The sequence below is a fragment of the Puntigrus tetrazona genome, chromosome 3, assembly GCF_018831695.1.
Source record: "Puntigrus tetrazona isolate hp1 chromosome 3, ASM1883169v1, whole genome shotgun sequence".
In the NCBI taxonomy this organism is placed as follows: Eukaryota; Metazoa; Chordata; class Actinopteri; order Cypriniformes; family Cyprinidae; genus Puntigrus; species Puntigrus tetrazona.
In genome coordinates this window covers 29319801-29341658 of record NC_056701.1, presented here as the reverse complement: position 1 = coordinate 29341658, position 21858 = coordinate 29319801, and the positions used below count along the sequence as shown (strand labels likewise).

The window sequence follows — 21858 nt, the reverse complement described above, 5'->3', positions numbered from 1 at the left end:
TCACAGTTCAACAGTTCTATCAAATTTATTTTTATTCATTTACATTAACTGAACATGAAGGGGTAAAGCTTAAACAATTGTTATTTTTTACATTAAATTCATGTGATTTAATTGGATGGAAAATTGACATAAATTTTAACATTTGGGGTTAAATATTTTTTTGAGTGTATGCGTCTGCAGGATATTTTCAAATAAGATTTAAGATTATAGCCCTATAACCTGCGTGATGTTCACTGAAATATTTGACTTCTAACCCTCACAAAGACTGTTGTTGACTGAATCTCACGCGAATATAAAATTTGCCTCGCGTATAAAATATAAGTTCTTTTCATTTATTTGCGCGGGTTATCGTTTTAAAAGAAATCAAAACAGCTCACCAAGTAATTTTCTCCTTCCTTCTGTCGAAGGTGTCCACTCCAGTCCAGCGGATGGCGGTAAAACACATACATTTGTTTACCGAACGCCATTACACCTCAGAGAAAGAAGTTCAGTTTCATTGCGCTCCGTTGTTTGTCGAGATGCTGCCTTCATACAAACGGTTAGGAACGGTTTCTGTAAATACAATGAATAAACACAGCTTTTAAAGCAGGTAAAGTAAATACCTGAAATAGTCTCATCCTCACATAAGTGACAGAATTTTGAGGTAAATAGGATTATCTGGAGGATCTGCTGCTGTTGAGATGATGTTCGTTAAAGAGGAGACCGAGGAGGACACCAGTGAACCAGAAGCATGGAGAATAAAACAAGAGGAACCAGAAACCTGGGGAATAAAACAAGAGGAGCAAGAAGGTTTGTGTTTATTAATGCATTAATCTTTAATGACTCTTTGTGGTACACAGAGTGATTGATCTAAATTACATTTGATCACATTAAACACTTATCACAGTAGTTACTTCTTCATTGATTATATATTATTCAGACAGTAATCCTTAATTCTTTCTTTATAAATGCATTCAAATAATGTTTTAATTATTATTAACAATTAGACGTAATAATGATATTTTGCTTCTTTTATCTTAAAACTGCATGCAAATGTTACAGAGCAGTTGACAAGCAACACTTTCAGTCCAGCTTTGGTCCAGAGAACCCTGGCTAAAAGCAGATACATCGTTTAGGTGAAGATGCTTTATTTTATTTTAAAATGATTTCGAAATAATTTTAACTAATTATTTGATGTCATATCATTTAAAAACACTCTTTAAATTAATGTGACAAACTAATTCGGTCAAAAGTAATCAAAAAGCAAGGATACTGCGATTTATGATGTTTAGATTCTATTTGTTAATAAATATTAGAATCTTAAACTACAAGGGTCTAAGAGGATCTCGTGTCCAAATAGTTGAATATTACCCATTTTCAGTGTCGGATACCAAATTGGTCCCTTTGCAAGCAGCGGATACTTATTTTATTTGATGTACAATGTCTGTAGTCCTGAAGAAGAAACAAAATGTTAAAATTACAAGTGTGTCTTGGATATGTCAAAATAATTGTGTAGAAAATAGACATTTGAGTGTCATAAATGATCTTTTTCTAAATTTGTGTGCCTGTAACGCAATGAATATTATAGTTATCCTAATATAATTAAAGTTTCTAGTTCATTTTTTTAACGCCCGTCCAGCTCCATTTCTGCGTATTTTTAATGGTCAAAAATGAAAAGCGGTGTTGGTTTTTATCTAGTCATGACTGTTGTCAATGCAAATATGCTAATAATAACAGTAACCAAGGGACTGTGATTGTGAAACGTCAAATTATGAAGACTAGGATTAACGGTTAACTCTGTATAATATGAACACTATGAAATGTAAAATAAAATTACCCATGCTTCAGAAATACCCAATGTTCATTTCAAGCACGAGAGAAATGTTCAGGTACTATATTTCAGAATTTGACATTTAAAGATAAGAATATGACCCTAAATTTGTGCGGAGGACCAACTCTGACAGGGCAAGCCATTACGCTAATGCATTAGCTTGAAGTTTGGGCAGTTTAATCACGAACTTCTCCCACAGCATCTCGTTCTGTTTCCTCCACTATTGTAGATTAATTTTGTCAATAGAAAAGCATTATTCAATGCTCTAATTTGACGTGGCCGGCTGAAGTTGGGCGTTAAGTGTGGGCAGACCCAACTAATCGATAATGACAATCATTGTCGATTATTTTCATTTCATTTTCATCGATTTTATCGATTAGTTGTTGCAGCCCTGATATTTAGGTTTCGTATACAGACTACAGTTTTGGAGTACAGTATTTTGTGTATTATGTATTTAGTTTTTAGGCTTATAGTGTTTTTTTACAAAGTGACAAAGTGACATCGCCCACTATTGGCCTGACAGCATTAAGTGTTTTTAGTTGTTTTTGTGGATTGTGAACAGGGGCCATTTTGACAATTTGTTTATATGTGCTATGTTCCAATTGTTTTTCATCTTTTTAATAATTTCTTTTAGGCCTGATAAAAGTCAAAGAAGAAAGTCCAGATCTAAATGAAGTGGAGAAGAAGCATCAGGAACAGAAAGACCTTGACATCAACGGAGAAAAATCAGCGAGTGGCAGAATTCGAATAACGGGAGTCAAAGGCCCTTTCAGCTGCTCTCAGTGCGGAAACACTTACAAACAGAAAGGAAGACTTATGAAACACATGAGAATCCATAGCGTGGAAAAGGCTTTTAGCTGTTTTCAGTGCGGAAACACTTTCAAGCGTAATGAAAACCTTAAGAATCACTTGCTAATTCATGCTGGAATAAAGCCTTTTGCCTGCTCTCAGTGTGAGAAGACTTTCACACAAAAAGGACAACTTAAGAATCATTTAGTAACGCACTCTTCAGAAAAGCCTTTCGTCTGCTCTCAGTGCGGAAACAGTTTCACGCGTAAAACGCACCTTAAGAATCACATGTTAATTCATACCGGCATAAAGTCTTTCAGCTGCTCTCGGTGTGGAAAGAGTTTTACGCAGAAAGGACACCTTAATGACCACTTGATAACTCACTCTTCAGAAAAACCATTCATCTGCTCTCAGTGTGGAAAGAGCTTCACGCGTAAAACCCACCTTGAGAATCACTTGTTGATTCATAATGCAATAAAGTCTTTCAGCTGCTCTCAGTGTGGAAAGAGTTTCATACAGAAAGGACAACTTAAGAATCATTTGGTAACTCACACTTCGGAAAAGCCCTTCAGCTGCTCTCAGTGCGGAAAGAGCTTCACGCGTAAAACGCACCTTAAGAACCACATGTTAAATCATGCTGGAATAAAGCCTTTCAGCTGCTCTCGGTGTGGAAAGAGTTTTACGCAGAAAGGACACCTTAACGACCACTTGGTAACTCACTCTTCAGAAAAGCCCTTCGCCTGCTCTCAGTGCGGAAAGTCTTTCACACGTAAAAGATACCTTAACACTCACGTGTTAATGCACGCTGGAATAAAGCCTTTTACCTGCTCTCAGTGTGGAAAGAGTTTCATATGTAAAGGAATCCTGAGGAATCACATGCTAATTCATGCTGGAATAAAGCCTTTCAGCTGCTCTCACTGTGGGAAGAGTTTCACGCAGAAAGGACACCTTAAGAATCATTTGGTAACTCACTCTTCAGAAAAGCCTTTTACCTGCTCTCAGTGTGGAAAGGGTTTTATATGTAAAGGAATCCTGAAGAAGCACATGTTAAGTCATGCTGAGAAAAAGTAAGGTAGCCAATCAATCCTTCCTTATAATATGGTATCGTTACATATTTAAGGAATAAAAGTCACCATGTGCCCCCTATTTAATACATATGGCATATGACCACCTAGATCATACAAATGAACTCTTAATTCATTATGTTTGGATTTGTGAACCTAGCCCATTGAGGAAAGTTTTAAGACCAAGCGCAATCCTCTGCTAACTGCTAACTTTTTCATTATGTGAGTCTTAACATGCAAAATGATCCAAAATCTGCAAAATGTACTTGTATGCTTGAGTATATACAAATGCCCGCCAAGAAGATGGAAACTTAACATTGCATGCAACATGCAAATTTTCTGTTTGCATACAACAATGTACCACACAAATAAACGTAGTGTATACATTTAAATGTGTATTCTCTTTCTGTGTACTACAATATTGACTTTTCCTAGTACTCTTTTATCTACCATTGCAATTAACTAGTGAACACGTCCTCCCTTTTTCCACCAAGGCAGTTTTAAGTGCCAAATCTCAAATCTTTCGACACCCAAAGCACTAGCTCTGGACCAGGAAAAGTGGTTTGTAAGTAGCATCAAAACTGGGCTTAGAAGTAAGAACTGCTTATGTGAAAGGCTGGGGGCAAGGTTACAAGGTTACTGTGGCCAACAAGATGGTTTTTTGGATGCAGATGCAGATTTTGTCCCATAAAAGGTTTTGTGCAGTTTTGTCCCATAAAAGACATGCTAAAAATTAATCAAAGACAGTATTAGGTAGCCATTATTTCTTTATGCTCATGGTACCTACTGTTAGTCAATAGTCCTATCTTCTTGAAAATAGTTGACACATTATTAAAGTCCGCATGAAATCAAGATTAACTATATTTGTTTTGTTAGCTTACATTACACATTTGTAACACCCTTGTCACTTTTCTTAATCGTGTTCAATGATGACGGTAATCTCTTGTGTGGGCTTCTGGGATAGAAAGTGTCCATTTATAAACACTTCAGAATCTGGGCAGAAGCAGAAAGGGTGTCTTTCGCCTACTTGCATTTGAATACTGAGGTTTCTCCTCACATGCTGTTTTCTCCTGCTATATAGTAGGTAAGTAGGCATGTTAGAACTTAAGAATTAAGTATATGTATTAGTAAATTTGTGTACTTTTTGTCCTGTGTTTTATGAATACTCAAGATTCCAACGTACTTACTATATAGTAGAGAAGTATGCCATTTCGCACACAGCCAGCGTGTCTGTAGTGTATCTAGGAAACTCGATTGGCTTCTGCAGGCTGATTGCAGCTGTCTCCGCGTTAAGGTCACGGTCCCAGGAGAAGACAACATATTATCTTCATTAAACCCAGCACTCTCTATGTAATGCACTCTCTGTGCGTGGAGATGAGCCCGACTATCTCTAGTCGGTACCTCTCAACCCCCCACAGCAACTCAGGCTCCTCCCCAGAGAGTGAAATTCCATGTCCCTAAAACCAGATTCTGTGTCTGGGTTGCTGAGGTCACCGCCTTCTGCCGCCACCCGAACCACAAAGCACCGGCCCCTTACGGTCCCTCTTGCAGGTGGTGGCTCACATTTCTCTGGCTTGTCACCTGTTTGCCTTGGGAGACACCAGGGGCATATAGCCCTGGACAACATAGCTCCTAGGGTCATTCAGGCACTCAAACGCCTCCACCATGTTAAGGTGGCAATCCCAGGAGGATCCCGTGCTTGCATTTTCACACAACTGGGCCCAATGCTGCATAGATCCCAAGCTTCAGCATCTAAAGACACAACTGGGTCATTTTGGAAAAGATTGCTGCATTCCCACAAGCGAGTGACTTGTGCACTGGCGCCACACTCTTATTTTGTCTGATTTTGTTTAAAGTAAAATATTTTAAGCAGTCATTATTCAGTCACTTATTATTTATTGCTTTCGGGATTTTATTTCAAAAAGGTTGTCACTGCTAAAAAATACTAGTTGTTTGCACTATTCAGATGAATAATTGACTGCACTGATCAAGTTAAGTAGTCATCCTTCAGTATTTAAATTTTTTTCAGAGGAGCTTATTGAAGCAGGTCTCTGGAGTGAGCAGAAAACAGCTGCTTCCCTGAAGAGATGAGCTGATGTTTGAAAGCAACGTGAATCTGTAAGTTTATAAAGAGTATTATCTGTAGATATCTTTCTGAAAAAAGTGCTAACCTAAAATCTGGACCGATGTTAAACTCTAAAAACTAACTTTTTACAAAAATTTGCTTATGCTCTTTTCACAGATTCATGCGAAGATGCAGTGGAAGTGGAACTTTTGTGAATTTTATATGTGACAAACAGGATTACCTATTAAAACATTATAGGCTAAAACATGGAAGCTACTGCAGAACTGCTCCTTACCTACACCAAGATTGTTTGTGTACAATAATGCACTTTAGGTCCAATTGTGTAAGATTCACTCATAAGCCCATAATGCTCAACTGTGTGAAACTGGCCAAATAAATGTTCATGGAGTTCAACAGGACTGTTGGAAAGAACCTCAAGCAGGAATTTTATGAAAGCATTGATCAACAAAGTCTTCATCTAATTGAGATCTTTCAATCTAACCAAGGTCAGTCCATTGTATCCATTGTACACTTGATGCAATGGTTTTTTTTCTTCTATAAGTAATGAAAACATGTCACAGTAAGTTATACTGTAATGGTTGTCCAGTACAATCAAAATTGTAATTTACTGATCATGCTTTCTTGTAGATCATTTCTTAGTATTCTATTGTTTTTATTTTACTACCCAACAGATTCAAAACTTTTACATGTCAGTTAAAATATAAGTTACTATTTTAAGCTTGAGTCATTTCTTTTCCTACACTAATTCTCTAGGTAACCTCAACAAAGGATTATAAAGGTCATTAGCGTAACATAAAATAAATTCACATGAATAAAAAGAAAGAATGGGTTTGGGGGTAAATAATGAAGAGTTGATAAAGCAGTCATAATCAATTTGTACATTACTTTGTGTCAGACTATTTGTTTAGCATAATTGATAGTTATTTAGTGAGTAATTTATTGAATGTGTTCTGTTGTTAGGTGTCACCGATCACCCAGAGGTAAGGGCTCCCTCTGCTGGCTTGGTGACATTAGGACTCTGCTGATGATCATTTGTTCCACCACCTTGACCTTGACCTTGAATCCTCCTTGTTGAGCACGAAGGTGCTATCTTCTCTGCATCTCAATCCAGCCCCATTTAAGATCGTCACCGAAGGAGACGTTGAGATGGAAAGCATTAACAACTTGTCAAAAGCTATGTGCATTCTCTTTGATCCTACGTATGTGATGCATCTCAACTACCCCAAATCGATGAACAACAAATTCCAATTCATCCAACAAGTGCGTCTTATGTTGGGCCAAGCTGACTTAAAGCCCAAGTTACAAACATTAAAAAAATCGTCTTGTAATTTAATTTTGACAGGAATGGCTGTTTATTGTTCTTGAGTTGCACAATTAATCTCTGAAGAGATTCTTTAGTTCAAAATGTCCTGTCATCGATGTAAGTGATGTACAGTTTACCAGTCTTCTGTGGTAAAAGTGTTTAAAATTTACAGTGGTCATCTTTAAGTTTTAGAGACTTGACTCAAGTTTTAATGCTTCAACATGTTCATGTTATTGTAAGCAATGTCAAAAGCCTATCAAAAAATGTTGCTTTTCTTTACTATGACAAGTTCATACATTGATGAAATTGTGCTGCCTGTTTTCAAATGCTGTTATTGTTTGTTTCTTAAATGAACTAGTTTAATTTCTTAATTATAAGGCATTACGTAGATATAAAATGTATTAATACCTAAAGTCACCTAAAAGCACAAAACCTTTGATTTTTAAAATTCACACTTCTTGTTATGAAAATGTTTATATGTTTCCTGGTGACACCCCTCTAATCAGCTGAGCTCTATAAAGAGCAAAGTACGATTACACAATAAAGTGATTCTGAGAAAATCTACAGAGCAAACTGAACACAGTTTTTTTTTCTGGTAAGAAAAGTTTACTATTGGTAAATTTAAATTGACTTTATAAAAATATCTATTTAGCATTTTGTTGTTGAAAATGTTTTATAACTAAATGGTATTAATGAATGGGTTTCTTTATGATAAAAATCTGTAATGGCTGGTGGGAAACTTTTGTAACTGTCTTTTGAAAGAGCATCCGCTAAATGCCTTGGATATAAATGTAGATTAATTTAAACATCCACTGGCTTTATATAATATATTCACTGTTTTCAAGGTCTAATACAGTAATTCTGGTGGATAACAATAATTCTACCAATGATGGTAACATAAATAGTGCTGGGTAGAATACTTACAAAATGTAGTCTGTAACTGATTACATATTACATGATGAAAACTGTATTTAGTAATGGAATGTATGATACTTGTTTTAGGTAATGAATTCACAATGCTTTTAAAATGACTTGTTTTAAATATATTTAAACATTATATTAATATACAACTGAATATTTTCCTTTTATATAATATAAGCATCTTGAAATATATTACATATTACATTCAATGGTTTTCACAAATCAGGTGTATGTAAACTTTTGAATGTGGTAATTTTTATAGTTTATGGAAACTTTTGACCACAACTGTAGATATAAAGTCTTTTTTTTAAGTCATATAATTTACATGTTTTGATGTGCTATGATTTTCGTACGGGCCAATTTCAGATTCTGAAACGAGAATGTCCCAAACAGTCTTACCCGTGAACTCTTCAACACTCATCATCCAGATTCAACCACCGACACAAACAGCACCAGCCGGGACTGTGACCAATGCTCCTGTGCCTATTTATGTCCAACAGGTAACAGGAGTTTCTCCTCTTAATGGACTTCGAGCATTTCTGAAAGGCCAACCGAAAGCCCTTGGGGTAAGCCATTTTTTCTTAAAACTAAATGGACTTTTATGTGTGTATGTCAGTGTGAAGTAGGGAAATTTTGTAAATAAATTGTTTAAAAAAAAAGTGTACATGTTTTATTGCATAACGTGAATCATTTCCTTTATGAAAATGCTATATAAGTTACAGTTTAAAAGTTATGACGTACCAGTCTCATAGATTGTTTTACGAGTTGAAAAGTCAGCACATTCGCAAATCAGTGAATTTTTACAGTTAGAGTTCTACGCTTGTAATACTGTTATGAGTCACAAGTCATTTTTCTTGTTCCTCACAGACTGTCCAGATAATGATTGCTCTGTTGACTTTCCTGCTTGGGATCGTGTCTACAATTCATGCAGAATCCATATCTGTCTTTAGTGGTATACCATACTGGGGATCAATCATCGTAAGAAACAATTACACCATCAAGCCTCTTTTGTGAGCTATATTTTCCAACAGAAGCATCCATTTACAACTTTCTCTCTCCTGTCAGTACATTATTGCAGGTTCACTCTGCATTGCTGCCGAAAACAAACTTAATTCGCCCTCCAGTGTGTGTTTGGTATGTACACAACATTTATTAATTTTGGGAATTTAAACTGCCCAACACTGGCAGGTGACTTAATCAATCAATCAATCAATCATTTTTATTTATATAGCGCTTTTAACAACACAGGTTGCATCAAAGCACTGTACAGTATAATGACAGGGATGTATAATGACGTGAGGTCCAATCTGTTATTAAATGCAGAGACATAATCAATCTGACGTGCACTGTTATGTCCACCAACTAAGCAAGCCAGAGGAACAAAACCCCATCCATACAGATTGGAGAAAAAGACAGGACTAGAAACCAGACTCGCTAGATGCTCCCAGCACTTAACTTCTAGTTCAATTTAAACGCAGCTGTGTCAGGTAGTGTTGACTTAGTGTGTGTGTATGTGTGTGTGTCCATCAGGATCTGGTGTCTGTCGCAGCCTCTAGGTGTTCTTTATCTGATGAACATAATAAAAAGTGCTGATCCACCATCTAGTCTGGATACAAACTGTGAAAACAGACTGAGAAAGAGTCAGATTAATACTGGCAGAGATGCCATTCTTCTCACTTCCGATGTCACAGTACATAGGAGATTGTTCCAGAGTTTAGGTGCTAAGAATGCAGCCTAAAATGATTTGCCATGAATAATTGAAAGTGTGTTGGTGTGTTATTCTAGGGCTAAGTTAAATGGATGAGTTTTAATCTAGATTTAAACTGGCAGAGTGTGTCTGCTTCCCGAACAGGTTAGGGATTGTTCCAGAGTTTAGATAAGATTGGAAAAGGATCTGCTCCCGCAGTTGATTTTGAGGAGCTAGGTACCATTCAGAGTTTTGAGAAATTAATACGTGAGGACTATAATCTATAAGATCGCTCAAGTATTGAGGAGCTAAACCATTGTTGACAGAACCGGGCTAATATGATCATACTTCCTAGTTCTAGTAAGGACTCTGGCAGCTGCGTTTTGGACCAACTGAAGTTTGTTTATTAAGCGTGCAGAACAACCACCCAATAAAGCATTACAATAATCTAACCTTGAGGTCATAAACGCATGAATTAATATTTCTGCATTAGAGGTTGAAAGCATAGGTCGTAATTTAGATATATTTTTAAGATGGAAAAACACAGTTTTACAGATGCTAGAAACATGATTTTCGAAGGAAAGATTGCTGTCAAACAGCACACCTAGGTTCCTAACTGATGATGAAGAATTAACAGAGCAGCCATCAAGTGATAGACTGTGTTCTAGATTATTATATGTGGGGTTTTTAGGTCCAATTATTAGCACCTCTGTTTTGTCAGAATAAAGCATTAAGAAGTTACTCATCATCCAGCTTTTTATATCGACTATGCATTCTGTTAGATTCTCAATTTGGTGTGTATCTCCAGGCTGCGCTGAAATATAGAGCTGAGTATCATCAGCATAGCAGTGAAAGCTAACACCATGACTCCTGATAATATCTCCCAGAGGTAACATGTACAGGTTGAAAAGTAACGGTCCTAGCACTGAGCCTTGAGGAACTCCATATTTCACTCTTAATATGTTTAGCATTTTCGTGGAATGGTGATTGATGCTTGTGGTTTATTCTTTATTTTCTCCTTTAATTTGTGTAATGTAGTGTATTTTTCACATATACTTTCCAAGTTAACATGATGCATTAAAATTCTCCATATTTTTTATTCTGCTTGCAGGTGAAAGGTTCACTTGGAATGAACATTTTAAGTGCTTTAACTGCAGGTTCTGCCATTATTATCATTTCAATAGATTTTGTTGTAGGACCATTATACAGTTACTGCTACAATTTTGACTGTTATGAGTTTGAAGAAAAGTATAAGGTATGTCATCAACTTTCACATTGATTTAGCAAATACAATAGGATCACTGTGGGGACAAAATGTAATTCTTAATCTACACTCATATGTTGTCTTTTTTCCCCCAGTATTTCAGAAATGCTTTATAGATATTTTTTTATGATTAATGGTCATTTTTAATGCACGAAGGCACTATACATTGAGCACCCAGTGAACTAGTGTACGTAAGAAATGTACATTTTATTTTTATTTATGTTAATGTTGTATTTTTTCTCAGACTCTCTTCTGGGGAATTGGTAGTGTATTGCTTATATTTGCTTTGCTTGAGTTGATCATCTCCATCTACCTGTCAGCATTTGCCTGTAAAACAACCTGCTGCGGTTCTCCACTGGTGAGTTATGTGTCAGCAATTTGTCTATATACACATACATATACATTGTGGTTTTGAACAGATGAAAGTAAAGAATTAAAGAAGAAAGAAAAAAATACATATGGGTCATTGCTACTATTTGGTGGATTTTATTTCCCCATAAAACGATATAATATGATAAAACAATAAAAAGCTCATGATACAATGTTAGAAAAAACCTGGGTACCTGGGTGCACTTTTTAGCACTTTTAAGTATATATCATTGCAGTTTCCAAAAGAAATGAACACTAGAGGCTATAAAACTCACCTTTTATTACAAAACACACATGTTCTGATTAATAAAATTAAATTTTCGCACAGTTACAGTACATGAAGAATATCATGTTATGATTTAGCAATATTAATATTCTGGGAGATTAAAAAACTGATGCTTTTGAATGTTAGAATCACACATATCCAGCTTCCTATCTGTGACTTTTCATAGATGGTAAGTTTGCTCTGTAGCTCAAAGTACAGAGATGTATCTGTGAGGCGAGGAGCTCTGGTTTGAATACTGTGTAACTATGGTTCGACAAAACAGTTAAAATATGCATAAAGGTAAGTTGAAATCAACAAATGTGTAGTTATATCGGTTTTGCACACTGAAACTGGAGGAAAAGAGAAGAGGTAGGTAGCAATAGGCTTAAACTCAATAGAGCTTCAGCAGTAGCCGTGGTGGTCTAGTGAGTATTATGGAACTTCTCCAGCAGAGTAGGATCAAGGATGTCATCGTGAGGAACCCAAGATAATTCTTCAGGACCTTACCCCTCCTAGTAAACCAGATATTCTAGGCTACCACTACAGCATTCGGGACTCCAGGATTTCCTTGACCTAGTAGACGGTGCCTTCCTCCAGGATCAGCTGGTACCTGATCAGACGGTTCCCCGGAACAGGGGAATAATGGAGACTAGAAACCATAGCCACCAGAAGCAGTCCAATAGCAACAAGAGGGTTGCATTGGCCCCTGGGTGAATGAGGGGATACGCTGTGTCCATGGTACATATTGATGATCTGAGGGATAGCCCGGCAGTGCAACAAGAGCTGGCTCAGAGACAACTGAAGGATCAGTCTAAAAAAGAGTACCCAACACGCTTGGCATGGGTTTAGCTTCTTGGTGGAGGTTCTTATGATCCCTGGAATGGTTGCTCCAACCAGTGTCTCCACTCTTGCAGGGCAAACATGATGGCTAGCAGCTATGTTTGTTAAGTTTCAGACAGTTTGACAAAAAAAATTACGCTAATGGGACAATGTAAGTTATAAATGACGATCATATGGACAATTTATTTTCCTGATTATCTAACATATGCTTGACTTTATATTTTACATATATTTAGTATATTTTAAGCTGCAAATTTACTCCTATAAAAGTGGGTTGCAAAGTGTACTTATTTTTTTAGAATTGTAATTCCATAAATCACGACCTGTAGGAAGTGTCTTAAAAAAAACTAAAAGTTATTACTGTTGGACTGAATACTGCCAGTGTTCTTGTATTCATGGTATTTTACAGTAATAAGCCATAAAACGCTGTTAATTTTTCCACAGGTGTCGTATGTTCCACAAGTTCCACCTGCTCAGCCCTGTGATGTTAGGCCCAATCATTACAATGATCCTAAGAACTCAGTGGTAAGAGAGGTTTGAAACACCAGTTTCAATTGAGTTTGAGTAAAATGGTGCACAAAACCATAAAATTATAAAACACATCAATTAACTAAAGATTAGGAAGCTGATCATACAGCTTTTATCTTGCAGATATCTGTGATCAGCAACCCTTCCATGAATCACCATCCTGCAGAAATACCTCCACAGTACAATGAAATAGGATCCTGCACTTATCCGTGATGGTTTCATGGGACACGTTGGCTTCCAGATGATTTCCTTCCCCTTACTGCTATCATCGGAAAACGGAAGCAAAGTAGATATCACTTGATCAGATAATAATTACACATAGCTTATCATTTTGGTTCTATCTGACATTTTTAGCAAAATAGATTTATTCACATATTCTTATTCTGTGACAGCTTATTTGCGTTATATGATTATATGTATATTTTAGAAAGCAAAAAGGTTGTATCTACAAAGTCAATCTTAAGCTTCATATTATAAGGTTTGTAGAAGAAAACAAGTAGTTTTCTTAATTTTGTACGTTGTTTTGAAGTAATTATAATGTGTAAAAAAAGTATACTAAATAAAAATGTCAAGTTAAGGGCCTAATTAGTGTTTCTTTCAGTAAACTTTGGGTAGATTCTTGCGCATTGAATTTAAAAGCAGAATAAAATAGCAGCTGTTGTTGGCTTGCGAATGTAAGCTTTAAAGTTGATTGGATTTCCATGCTCTGTATTGCCAGCATCATGTACCTGGATATGTCTCGATTAATGGTGATATTTGACTGTCTTTGTTCTTGTACCGTCGTCTGCTGCCTCTGACCCTGCACTTGAACTGGTGGACTCTGATTAAGATTGTAAGTTAGTGCAGAGACATCGAAATTATTATGTTATTGTACCATAACAGGGTACTGAGCATATCTTGCAGATAAATAATTGTACATGAAGGCTGGAAACAACTCATATTGAGGTGCATAATTATTCGGTATGTTTCTTTTACACGTCAAATGAGCAAAATGCTCAATGGGCCAGGATGGTAATAAAAGAAGAAAATACATTTTAACTCAATCAATCAATCAATGTGAAGAGTTAGGTGTGAAACCATCATGGAACCATTTTGTTTCCAGTGCCACCATTTTCTACCTAATGTGACTTTCGCCGACTTTGCTGGGGTAAAGAAAAAAGGTGCCTCACAAGTCCTTAAATAATGTGCAGTTCATTCATTTCATGAATAATGATTTATGATTTATTACACATAATGTTTTCTTTGTACTTTGTTCTCTGTTTCTAATGTTCTTTTCTTTGTGAAAACTAATGTTTTATAATCTGATTTATTAAGCATGTTTGTATATTCTTCATAGTAGCCGGCAGGTAAATAGACAGACCCCAACTGTATGTGAATTCTGTTGAAATCAAAATCTGAAGTCATCATTAACTAAGCATTAGCTTCTCATTGTTTCATCATGCATGTGGGCCTCAACTAAAGTGGTTACCAGACCTAAACATTGACCAATTAAAGCGCAGCTTGTAAATTCTGTTGACCTCCAAAACTGAATTCATCTTCAGTTATATAGGTATAGGGTTTATTATGCCCCCAAAAAATGTATGCAATATTGACTTTTTTGTACGTTTTTAAAAATTTTCAATTAAAACTTTTAAACCGATGCTACAAGTATTACAACAAATATTGTGCAATTTTTGTAACATTTAAATTTTTAGTTTAGCACAATATTTTGGCGTTGCAGCATTTTATTGCCATTTTTACTAGCAACTGCAACTGGATTGTATTGCAAAAAAAGTTTGCCGTTATCCCACCAGCCACTATCAAGATGTTTGCTTACTCTATGACCACACTCAACAAAAAAATGCATATATTAATAATAGAGGCACTAAAGATGTGAACTAAAAATCTTTGTTATATCTTTATGTTAATATACCTTACTAGCCCTTCGTTTTGGAGCTATTACCGAGGTGTCTAACCAAAGACATGTCCTGGTCTATTATTACTGAGCAGAAAATGGACGCTGTGCATCTCACAGCTATCATGACAAACATTTATGTAACACTTATTTTCTCTGTGTTCGTCCCAAGCGACTACCTACCTGAAAAGCCACAGAGAAAGTTACCAGCAATGGCCATCATTAACACGCACCTCCATTGACTGGGCCGGGGGAGCACTGGCTAGCGGCCCACCATGTTTTTTCGCTAGCTTCGGCAACACCCTGATTGCAATCATTTTCCAACATCCATCAAAAAGATTTTAATATCCAATGACACCATTGTTTTATATATTTCACCAGAAGGGTCCTTTGGCATTAGACATTTTGTCAAATACGTATCTGCTGTTTTTCATGCTTCTCGATGGCATGTGCTTCAGAACTTCGGCTACGACATTGTCCATACCCTAATCATTTTCGAGGGTAGTGTTTAAGGTACATACAGGTTCAGGGCTTGGTAATGAGAGTTTTAAGACTCCACTTTCACGGTTACCTTGTTTAACAACTGTCAAAAGCACATGGAAGACCTTTGGTTATTAAGCCCTCAAACAGGAAGTGCTTCAATGGAGCTTTCAGGCAAGGACTCCTCTGGCTTTTCCAGGTTGATTCAAATAAGTCCTGTGTCACATGGAAGCATCGTGGAAGACCTTTTTCATTACATTTTTCAGTTTCTGTTAGTGTAAGCCTCTTCAAACAGGAAGTGAAAAGAGAAGAAGTGTGTGCAGAGGGATTTGGACTAATTTTGTACAATTCACTTTCTTCGCATAGTGACATAAGTACAAGGATCACTCATGTTTTGATGTTGACAGAGGTATCCTCCCATTTACCCTGCTGGAGTCACAATCATCATAAAAGAAAGCGTTTTCGCTTTCAATTTCCTCCAACTGAAAGCAGCTTGCTGCTTTAAGTCAAACACAACCTGTTTGATGTTCAAAAAGCAATGCAAAACCAATACATACAGTCAGGGCCAAAAATATCGGCACCCTTGGTAAATATGATCAAAGAAGGCTGAAAACGAATCTGCATTGTTAATCATTTTTGATTTTTTAAATGTTCTCTAATAGACATTGGAAGGAATGGTCTCTGAACTCTTGTCTCTGAACCTTATCAGGGGTTATAGGAGAAGATTTAGAGCTGTTAAACTGGCAAATTGAGGTTTAAAAAAGTACTGATTAAAAGGGTGTTGTTGACCCTTTTAATCAGTACTTTTTGAAATCTCAATTTGAAACCTCAATTTGGTCAAAGGACAGAAGCTGTGTTGTTTTTAAGGTTTGTGTTGTTGGTTTATTGTCAGGTTGGAATTATATATATATATATATATATATATATATATATATATATATATATATATATATGCAGACAATATGCAAATGTAGTCAATTTGTGCTATAATTATATATTTCTTATTTTATTATCTTTTTTGTCATTATTAGGTTACTTGTCTAAGATATGATAAGGCATATTTTATGGCATAACCGCTGATGCTGTTTCCCAGAATCAGGTGACCCAGGTGGAGCTCAGGTGGTTAGGAGTAGTGATAAAGCTGGCCACTTCTACAAAGAACATAAAGCCTGACACTTTAATATACTGGCAATATAAAAGCCTGAAAACGTCATGCTGTTTTGGTCACCTTTGACTTCCATAGTAGGAAAACAATACTATGGCATTCAACAGTGACCCGGGTTTATGGCCTGGTTTATTTTTTTCAAAATATCTTTGTGTTTCTTCAGAACAAAGACATTCATACAGGTTCGGAACTACTTCAGGGTAGTAAAATGATGTGAATGATGACAAAATGTTCATTTTTGGGTGAATTATTCTTTTCAACAAAGAAAGAAAATCAGGATATTTTTTTTATTAGTGCCTTAAATACACATACACATTGTTACAAATAACAATCATTGGGAAACTGGAAAGCAGCTCACTGCCGGATCACATTACTGGCTCCCTTTTTATTATATTTATTTATATTTCATTGTACTGTGGAGGTATGTCTGCAGGACGGTGATTCGTGGAAGGGTTGCTGATCACAGATATCTGCAAGGAAAAAAAATCTATATAATCAGCACATCTTGCGTACTGATGGCTAATTCATTGATATTAAACAATTATTGCGTCACTTACTCAGTGCTTCACACATTACTAGACAATCAGCGCAAACTTTCTTCATTCTTCATTTTTATTATTTTTTTTTTTTTAAGTATCTTTTGACCTCAAAGCTCAACTAAACTTCTCTTACCTCCGGGCTCTTAAGATCATTGAAATGACAGGGCCTAAAATCGCAAGGCATTCGAGGTAGAACTTCTGGAACATTCAACTCCTTTGGAAAGAAAGCAGATATAGCGATTTATGTTTTCTTGTTGTACAGTGCCATAAACGCAGTAACAGCAAAAGCCATTCCGATATTGCAGGTTTTGCTTATAGTAAAGATGCTAATACTAAATGCTTTTGAGAGATACATTTACATACACTCCAATCTTTGCAACTGTCACTTTAGCAAGTCGTGTGATTTGAGACTTAAGTGCAGTAGCACCACTGTTTTATACATAAAAAATGCGTATTATAGGGGTTAGTAGGGAACTGGAAATCTGTCAAGTGCTGTAATGAGGTACATGAGGTAATGCATGTGGCATAAAAGATAATAAAGTTAAACATTTTATGCAACATATACTGTAGAGTGCACTAAATATGCTAAGTTTGTGACGATAACTTTTAGAGTGGTTGGATTTTGTCCAAACTGTGTATGATAATTACTTCAATATCATCTCGAGCGAAGTGCATCGCCACACCCCGTTATATTTCTTAATGTGGCCATAAAATCCATTAAACTGTAGCGTTGACCCAAATAGCCAGTTGACCCGATGCATTACTCACCTGTGGAGAACAGCAGCAGGTTACTTTACAGGCAAATGATGACAAATAGATGGAGATGATAAACTCAAGCAAGGCAAATATCAGCAAAACACTACCGATTCCCGAGAAGAAGGCCTGAAGGAAAATACAAAATCAGATCAAAATAAATGGGGCCAAGCACTTCCAGCGGCTAAATGAAGAGCTAATCTAAATGCAACCTTTACAATATGATTTATTGGTTTATCACATTTGACTAATGGGTGGGACTGTTATAAAATCAATGTGGTATGTCCTGTGTGAGTTCACAATGGCTGACAAAGTTTGATGTCAATACAAAGAACCGCAGAGATAAAGCCTTAAGTGTCATTTTGGCATCATGCCTCACATCTCAAGCGTGGTATGGAAAAACTAACAAAATACTTAACTTTTGTCAGCATGATCTGACGATGATTCACCTTAGGTTTCACTGAAAACTGTGTATGAGGACTGTCTGAATCAAAATGGCGGACGGGAAGGTCAATTCTGGGACAATAGGTATTGATGTTCTCTGCATTATCTAGGGAATCCAGGAAAACTCTCGACCACAAGGAGGAGCTGCCACAAAACGTTTTGAGTTCCGTCAGGGCATGGTGCCAAAGAAGCATACCAAGTTAGGGATAAAAGTAAAGATTCTGTGCATCACTGAGCAACACCCATAGCAACATAAATAATCAATAATACAGCATAAAACCGTTCTGCCTATTATGTATTATGATAAGCTATTCTCTGTTTTTAATTTAAGCTTGTGTTTGTTGCATATTAAAACTGTTCTTATGAATATTCATGAGATGATACAACATATTATAAAAAGTTATTTATAATGCATCATGCATTCACTATAATGCCTTAAGAATACCCTATAATGTATTATAAATACAGACTTCATTGAAAGACTTACCATATACCTTTCCTCCAAATCATAACAGTCATATCTGCAGTGACTTATGTGCATTGGTCCTAGAGCCAAATCAATTGAAATTATAATAACGGCAGTGACTGCACTTAAAGCACTGAAAATGTTCATTCCAAGTAAACCTTTCACCTATAGACAGAAAACAAAAACATAGCACAGATTAATAAATTAGGAAGAGCTGTAACGCGTTTTATACATGAAAGAGTTGTTATTATTATCATCATCATCATGTCGGTGTCGGTCAGTTGTGTTGTGTACATACCAAACGCAAACCGGAGGGCGAATTAAGTTTGTTTTCGGCAGCAATGCTGAGTGAACCTGCAATGATGTACTGACAGGAAAGATGGAGGCCAAAATTAAGGCTTCAGTTTAAAAATGTACCTTGAATTATAAAAGACAGATCGCTTAATTGTAATTGTTTCTCACGATGATTGATCCCCAGTATGGTACACCACTAAAGACAGATATGGATTCTGCATGAATTGTAGACACGATCCCAAGCAGGAAAGTCAATATACCAATCATTATCTGGACGGTCTGTGAGGAACAAGAAAAACATTCTTTGTGACCTTTATGTAACTGGTACACTGAAAATCGGAATCTGTAAAATAACCCTCATCTCATGATGGACTTCATCATATTACATTTCTTCATTATCTTACACAAATTGTTTTACAATGAGTACAATGAAAGTACACTTTATGACACAAACCATAAACCTTTCTTAAGGCATTACAATGAAAGCATAAGAACAGTCTTATACAGTGTTATAATATTTCTTTATTTGTGGTTATAGCTTTTATGATCATGTATAACACACAACACAACTCATCCACTTAAGCTACAATGGATTATATTTCCCATAGTTATAATGCCTTAATAATAGACTTATAATGTATTGTAATAACAGGCTTCAGAGAAAGTGTTACCAAAATGGCTTACCCCAAGGGCTTTCGGTTGGCCTTTCAGAAATGCCTGAAGTCCACGAAGAGGAGAAACTCCTGTTACTTGTTCATAAATAGGCACAGGAGCATTGGTCACAGTCCCGGCTGGTGCTGTTTGTGTCGGTGGTTGAATCTGGATGATGAGTGTTGAGGAGTTCACGGGTAAGACTGTGTGGGACATTCTCCTTTCAGAATCTGAAATTGGCCCGTACGAAAATCATCATAGCACATCAAAACATGTAAAAATGTAAATGTGTAGTTCAAAACATAACATTCGCTGAATTTTTATATTTCAATTATTCTACATGCACATTACCTAGACATTTAGCAGACTTTTTTTAAACAAGAACTTCACCAGCCATTATAGAATTTTACAAAATAAATCAGTGAATCAATTGTGTTAAGTTTAAAAAAAAACAACTCCTACAAGAAAAATATATCATGCATAGATACGTATTTCTAGAAAGTTAGCCAAATTTAGTTAGTATGTAATTTTTATTAATTTTCTTTTTACCAGAAACTCTCTTCTGCCTGCTCTTTAGTGTCACTTTAGTCTGTAGTCGTACTTTGTCGCTCCTCCTTATCACCTGAGCTTTGTAATATGCAAACCTGCCCACTGCTATCAGGAAATAAAAAATATCTTCCCTTACATAAGTTTTCCTGAATGTGTTTACAGTGTGTTACATTTTAACAGATAACCTAGCTGCTGGTTTAGAAATGGGTATGTACATTTGAAAAAAGAGAAAGTTATACAAATAATCAAGAACATTACGTTACAGAAGAACAGACCGAAACAAAAGATGAACTGGGCTGAGCAATTTCTTTTTACCCTCCAGCAGGATGATCATCCATTGGAGCAGTACGTGCAAAGATTAAATTGACTGTAATGTTTGAGATGCTTTTGTTATGACAACTTGACATAAACCATCATAATCTGTCAGTGCCTATGTCACACTAAGTGCAAATAGCAATGTATTCCATTTACACCAATTGTAAATAGCAGCATTATTTAAGTGCAAGTAGCATTTAAGTGGCAATTATCTTCACTTTAGTATTGAAGTACATTATAAAACAGAATGCAATTTATTGAGTGTAAATGTTCATTTTAAATCAATCTTTTAAGTAGATGCCATGGTTGACACCATATTGGAACAATAAAGCCTTCCCTACGCCTACCCTAACCCTACCCAACACTTTATTTTTAACTTTTTGATAATTTCCTTAATCATTATTAAACATAAATGCTTTTATGATGTTATTTAAAATGTAAAAAGTTGTAAGGGTCCATCCACCGGGCGGTAATCCAGTCACTGGTTGAAGGTTCGATGCGTGTAGAGTCCTTGTGCAAAATCACTTATATTTATTAATCTTTTATTTTTCCAATTTTAATTCTGACCTTTCACATAATTTTATCTGACTTCAATCTTTCATGATTTTAGTTATATTACATTTAAATGTAACTGCGGATCCCTCTAATTTGGATCATTAACTGTAATATTTCCTAGTTTCCATTCATCGATCGCTTAGAGACCTGTTTGGCCAGAACAAACTCACAACACATCTGGGCTAGTCCAGGTCTTAGTCAGCGGCGATGGTGACAGGCAGACCTGTGGCGAGCACCAGATGATGAGCTGAGGGTGAGCGCAGGGGCTGGATAGGGTGGGAGGGTGGTCAGACTTTGTAGGCAGGCACTGGAGAGCGCCCTTGGGAACAGTCTCTGGAGGGCACCCTTGAGGCAGGGATTGAGTACGGTTTATTTACACATAAACGGTGTAATTAGCCACTGCCAACAAGAACTGAAAAAAAAAATTCTGTAATAAAATAATAACAAATTTAATTTGTACCACTGAATAAAAGTGGTTCGATCCAGATCCAACTCCTCACACCTTGCATAAATCCACCCAACTCCACCCCTTTGGTTGTGGATCAACCACACCCCTGGATCTCGTGGGCTGCAGCAAGACATACTTGTGTAACAAATACACTAACAAGTTGTTTTCTTGGTAATGTCAAGTTGTCAGGTCAATGACACTGACAGATTATATGATTAGACAGATTAGATGTATAAAAGGCAACTCAAACAATGTCATCTTTGCAAAAATAAATGACACCTAACGACAGTTGTCATAAACATGCATAAAACATCCTCGATGATGTTCATGACGTATGCCTGGTCATGATTATAAAGGTGTCATGTCAGTCTTATGTACA

The 21858-nt window shown here is 36.3% G+C and overlaps 3 protein-coding genes across 4 annotated transcripts; 2 read left to right on the top strand and 1 right to left on the bottom strand.

Moving 5' to 3' along the window:
• Nucleotides 1-668: 668 nt before the first annotated feature.
• Nucleotides 669-3908, top strand: LOC122335132 (gastrula zinc finger protein XlCGF57.1-like). Its single transcript, XM_043232901.1, has 2 exons — nt 669-789; nt 2445-3908. Exons 1-2 carry the CDS (start codon nt 681-683, stop codon nt 3668-3670), a joined length of 1335 nt encoding a protein of 444 aa, XP_043088836.1. The 5' UTR covers nt 669-680; the 3' UTR covers nt 3671-3908.
• A 3635-nt stretch (nt 3909-7543) lies between these two features.
• On the top strand, nt 7544-13503 carry LOC122335327 (membrane-spanning 4-domains subfamily A member 4A-like). Its single transcript, XM_043233161.1, has 8 exons — nt 7544-7647; nt 8340-8539; nt 8841-8951; nt 9039-9107; nt 10772-10915; nt 11169-11282; nt 12843-12923; nt 13050-13503. The coding sequence occupies exons 2-8, from the start codon at nt 8354-8356 to the stop codon at nt 13137-13139; spliced, it is 795 nt and encodes a 264-aa protein (XP_043089096.1). The 5' UTR covers nt 7544-7647; nt 8340-8353; the 3' UTR covers nt 13140-13503.
• A 3235-nt stretch (nt 13504-16738) lies between these two features.
• Nucleotides 16739-20311, bottom strand: LOC122335371 (membrane-spanning 4-domains subfamily A member 4A-like). 2 transcript variants are annotated; one of them, XM_043233202.1, is made up of 8 exons: nt 20162-20311; nt 19646-19842; nt 19130-19240; nt 18966-19034; nt 18689-18832; nt 17773-17886; nt 17138-17218; nt 16739-16935 (listed from the first exon to the last, which is right to left on the bottom strand). In XM_043233202.1, exons 2-8 carry the CDS (start codon nt 19826-19828, stop codon nt 16864-16866), a joined length of 774 nt encoding a protein of 257 aa, XP_043089137.1. In that variant the 5' UTR covers nt 19829-19842; nt 20162-20311; the 3' UTR covers nt 16739-16863. The 2 variants fall into 2 exon arrangements, with proteins under 2 accessions (XP_043089137.1, XP_043089147.1); XM_043233212.1 differs by lacking the exon at nt 20162-20311 and adding an exon at nt 19964-20145.
• Nucleotides 20312-21858: the final 1547 nt, after the last annotated feature.

Excerpts from the sequence above, each read along its gene's own strand:
- LOC122335327 (XM_043233161.1), top strand. The coding sequence starts at position 8,354 with ATGTCCCAAACAGTCTTACCCGTGAACTCTTCAACACTCATCATCCAG. Across the intron at positions 8,952-9,038 it reads CATACTGGGGATCAATCATC|TACATTATTGCAGGTTCACT; the intron begins GTAAGAAACAAT and ends CTCTCCTGTCAG. Across the intron at positions 10,916-11,168 it reads AGTTTGAAGAAAAGTATAAG|ACTCTCTTCTGGGGAATTGG; the intron begins GTATGTCATCAA and ends ATTTTTTCTCAG.
- LOC122335132 (XM_043232901.1), top strand. The coding sequence starts at position 681 with ATGATGTTCGTTAAAGAGGAGACCGAGGAGGACACCAGTGAACCAGAA. Across the intron at positions 790-2,444 it reads AAAACAAGAGGAGCAAGAAG|GCCTGATAAAAGTCAAAGAA; the intron begins GTTTGTGTTTAT and ends AATTTCTTTTAG.
- LOC122335371 (XM_043233202.1), bottom strand. The coding sequence starts at position 19,828 with ATGTCCCACACAGTCTTACCCGTGAACTCCTCAACACTCATCATCCAG. Across the intron at positions 17,219-17,772 it reads CCTGCTGCTGTTCTCCACAG|GAGTTGAATGTTCCAGAAGT; the intron begins GTGAGTAATGCA and ends TTCTTTCCAAAG. Across the intron at positions 16,936-17,137 it reads ATGATCTTAAGAGCCCGGAG|ATATCTGTGATCAGCAACCC; the intron begins GTAAGAGAAGTT and ends TTTTCCTTGCAG.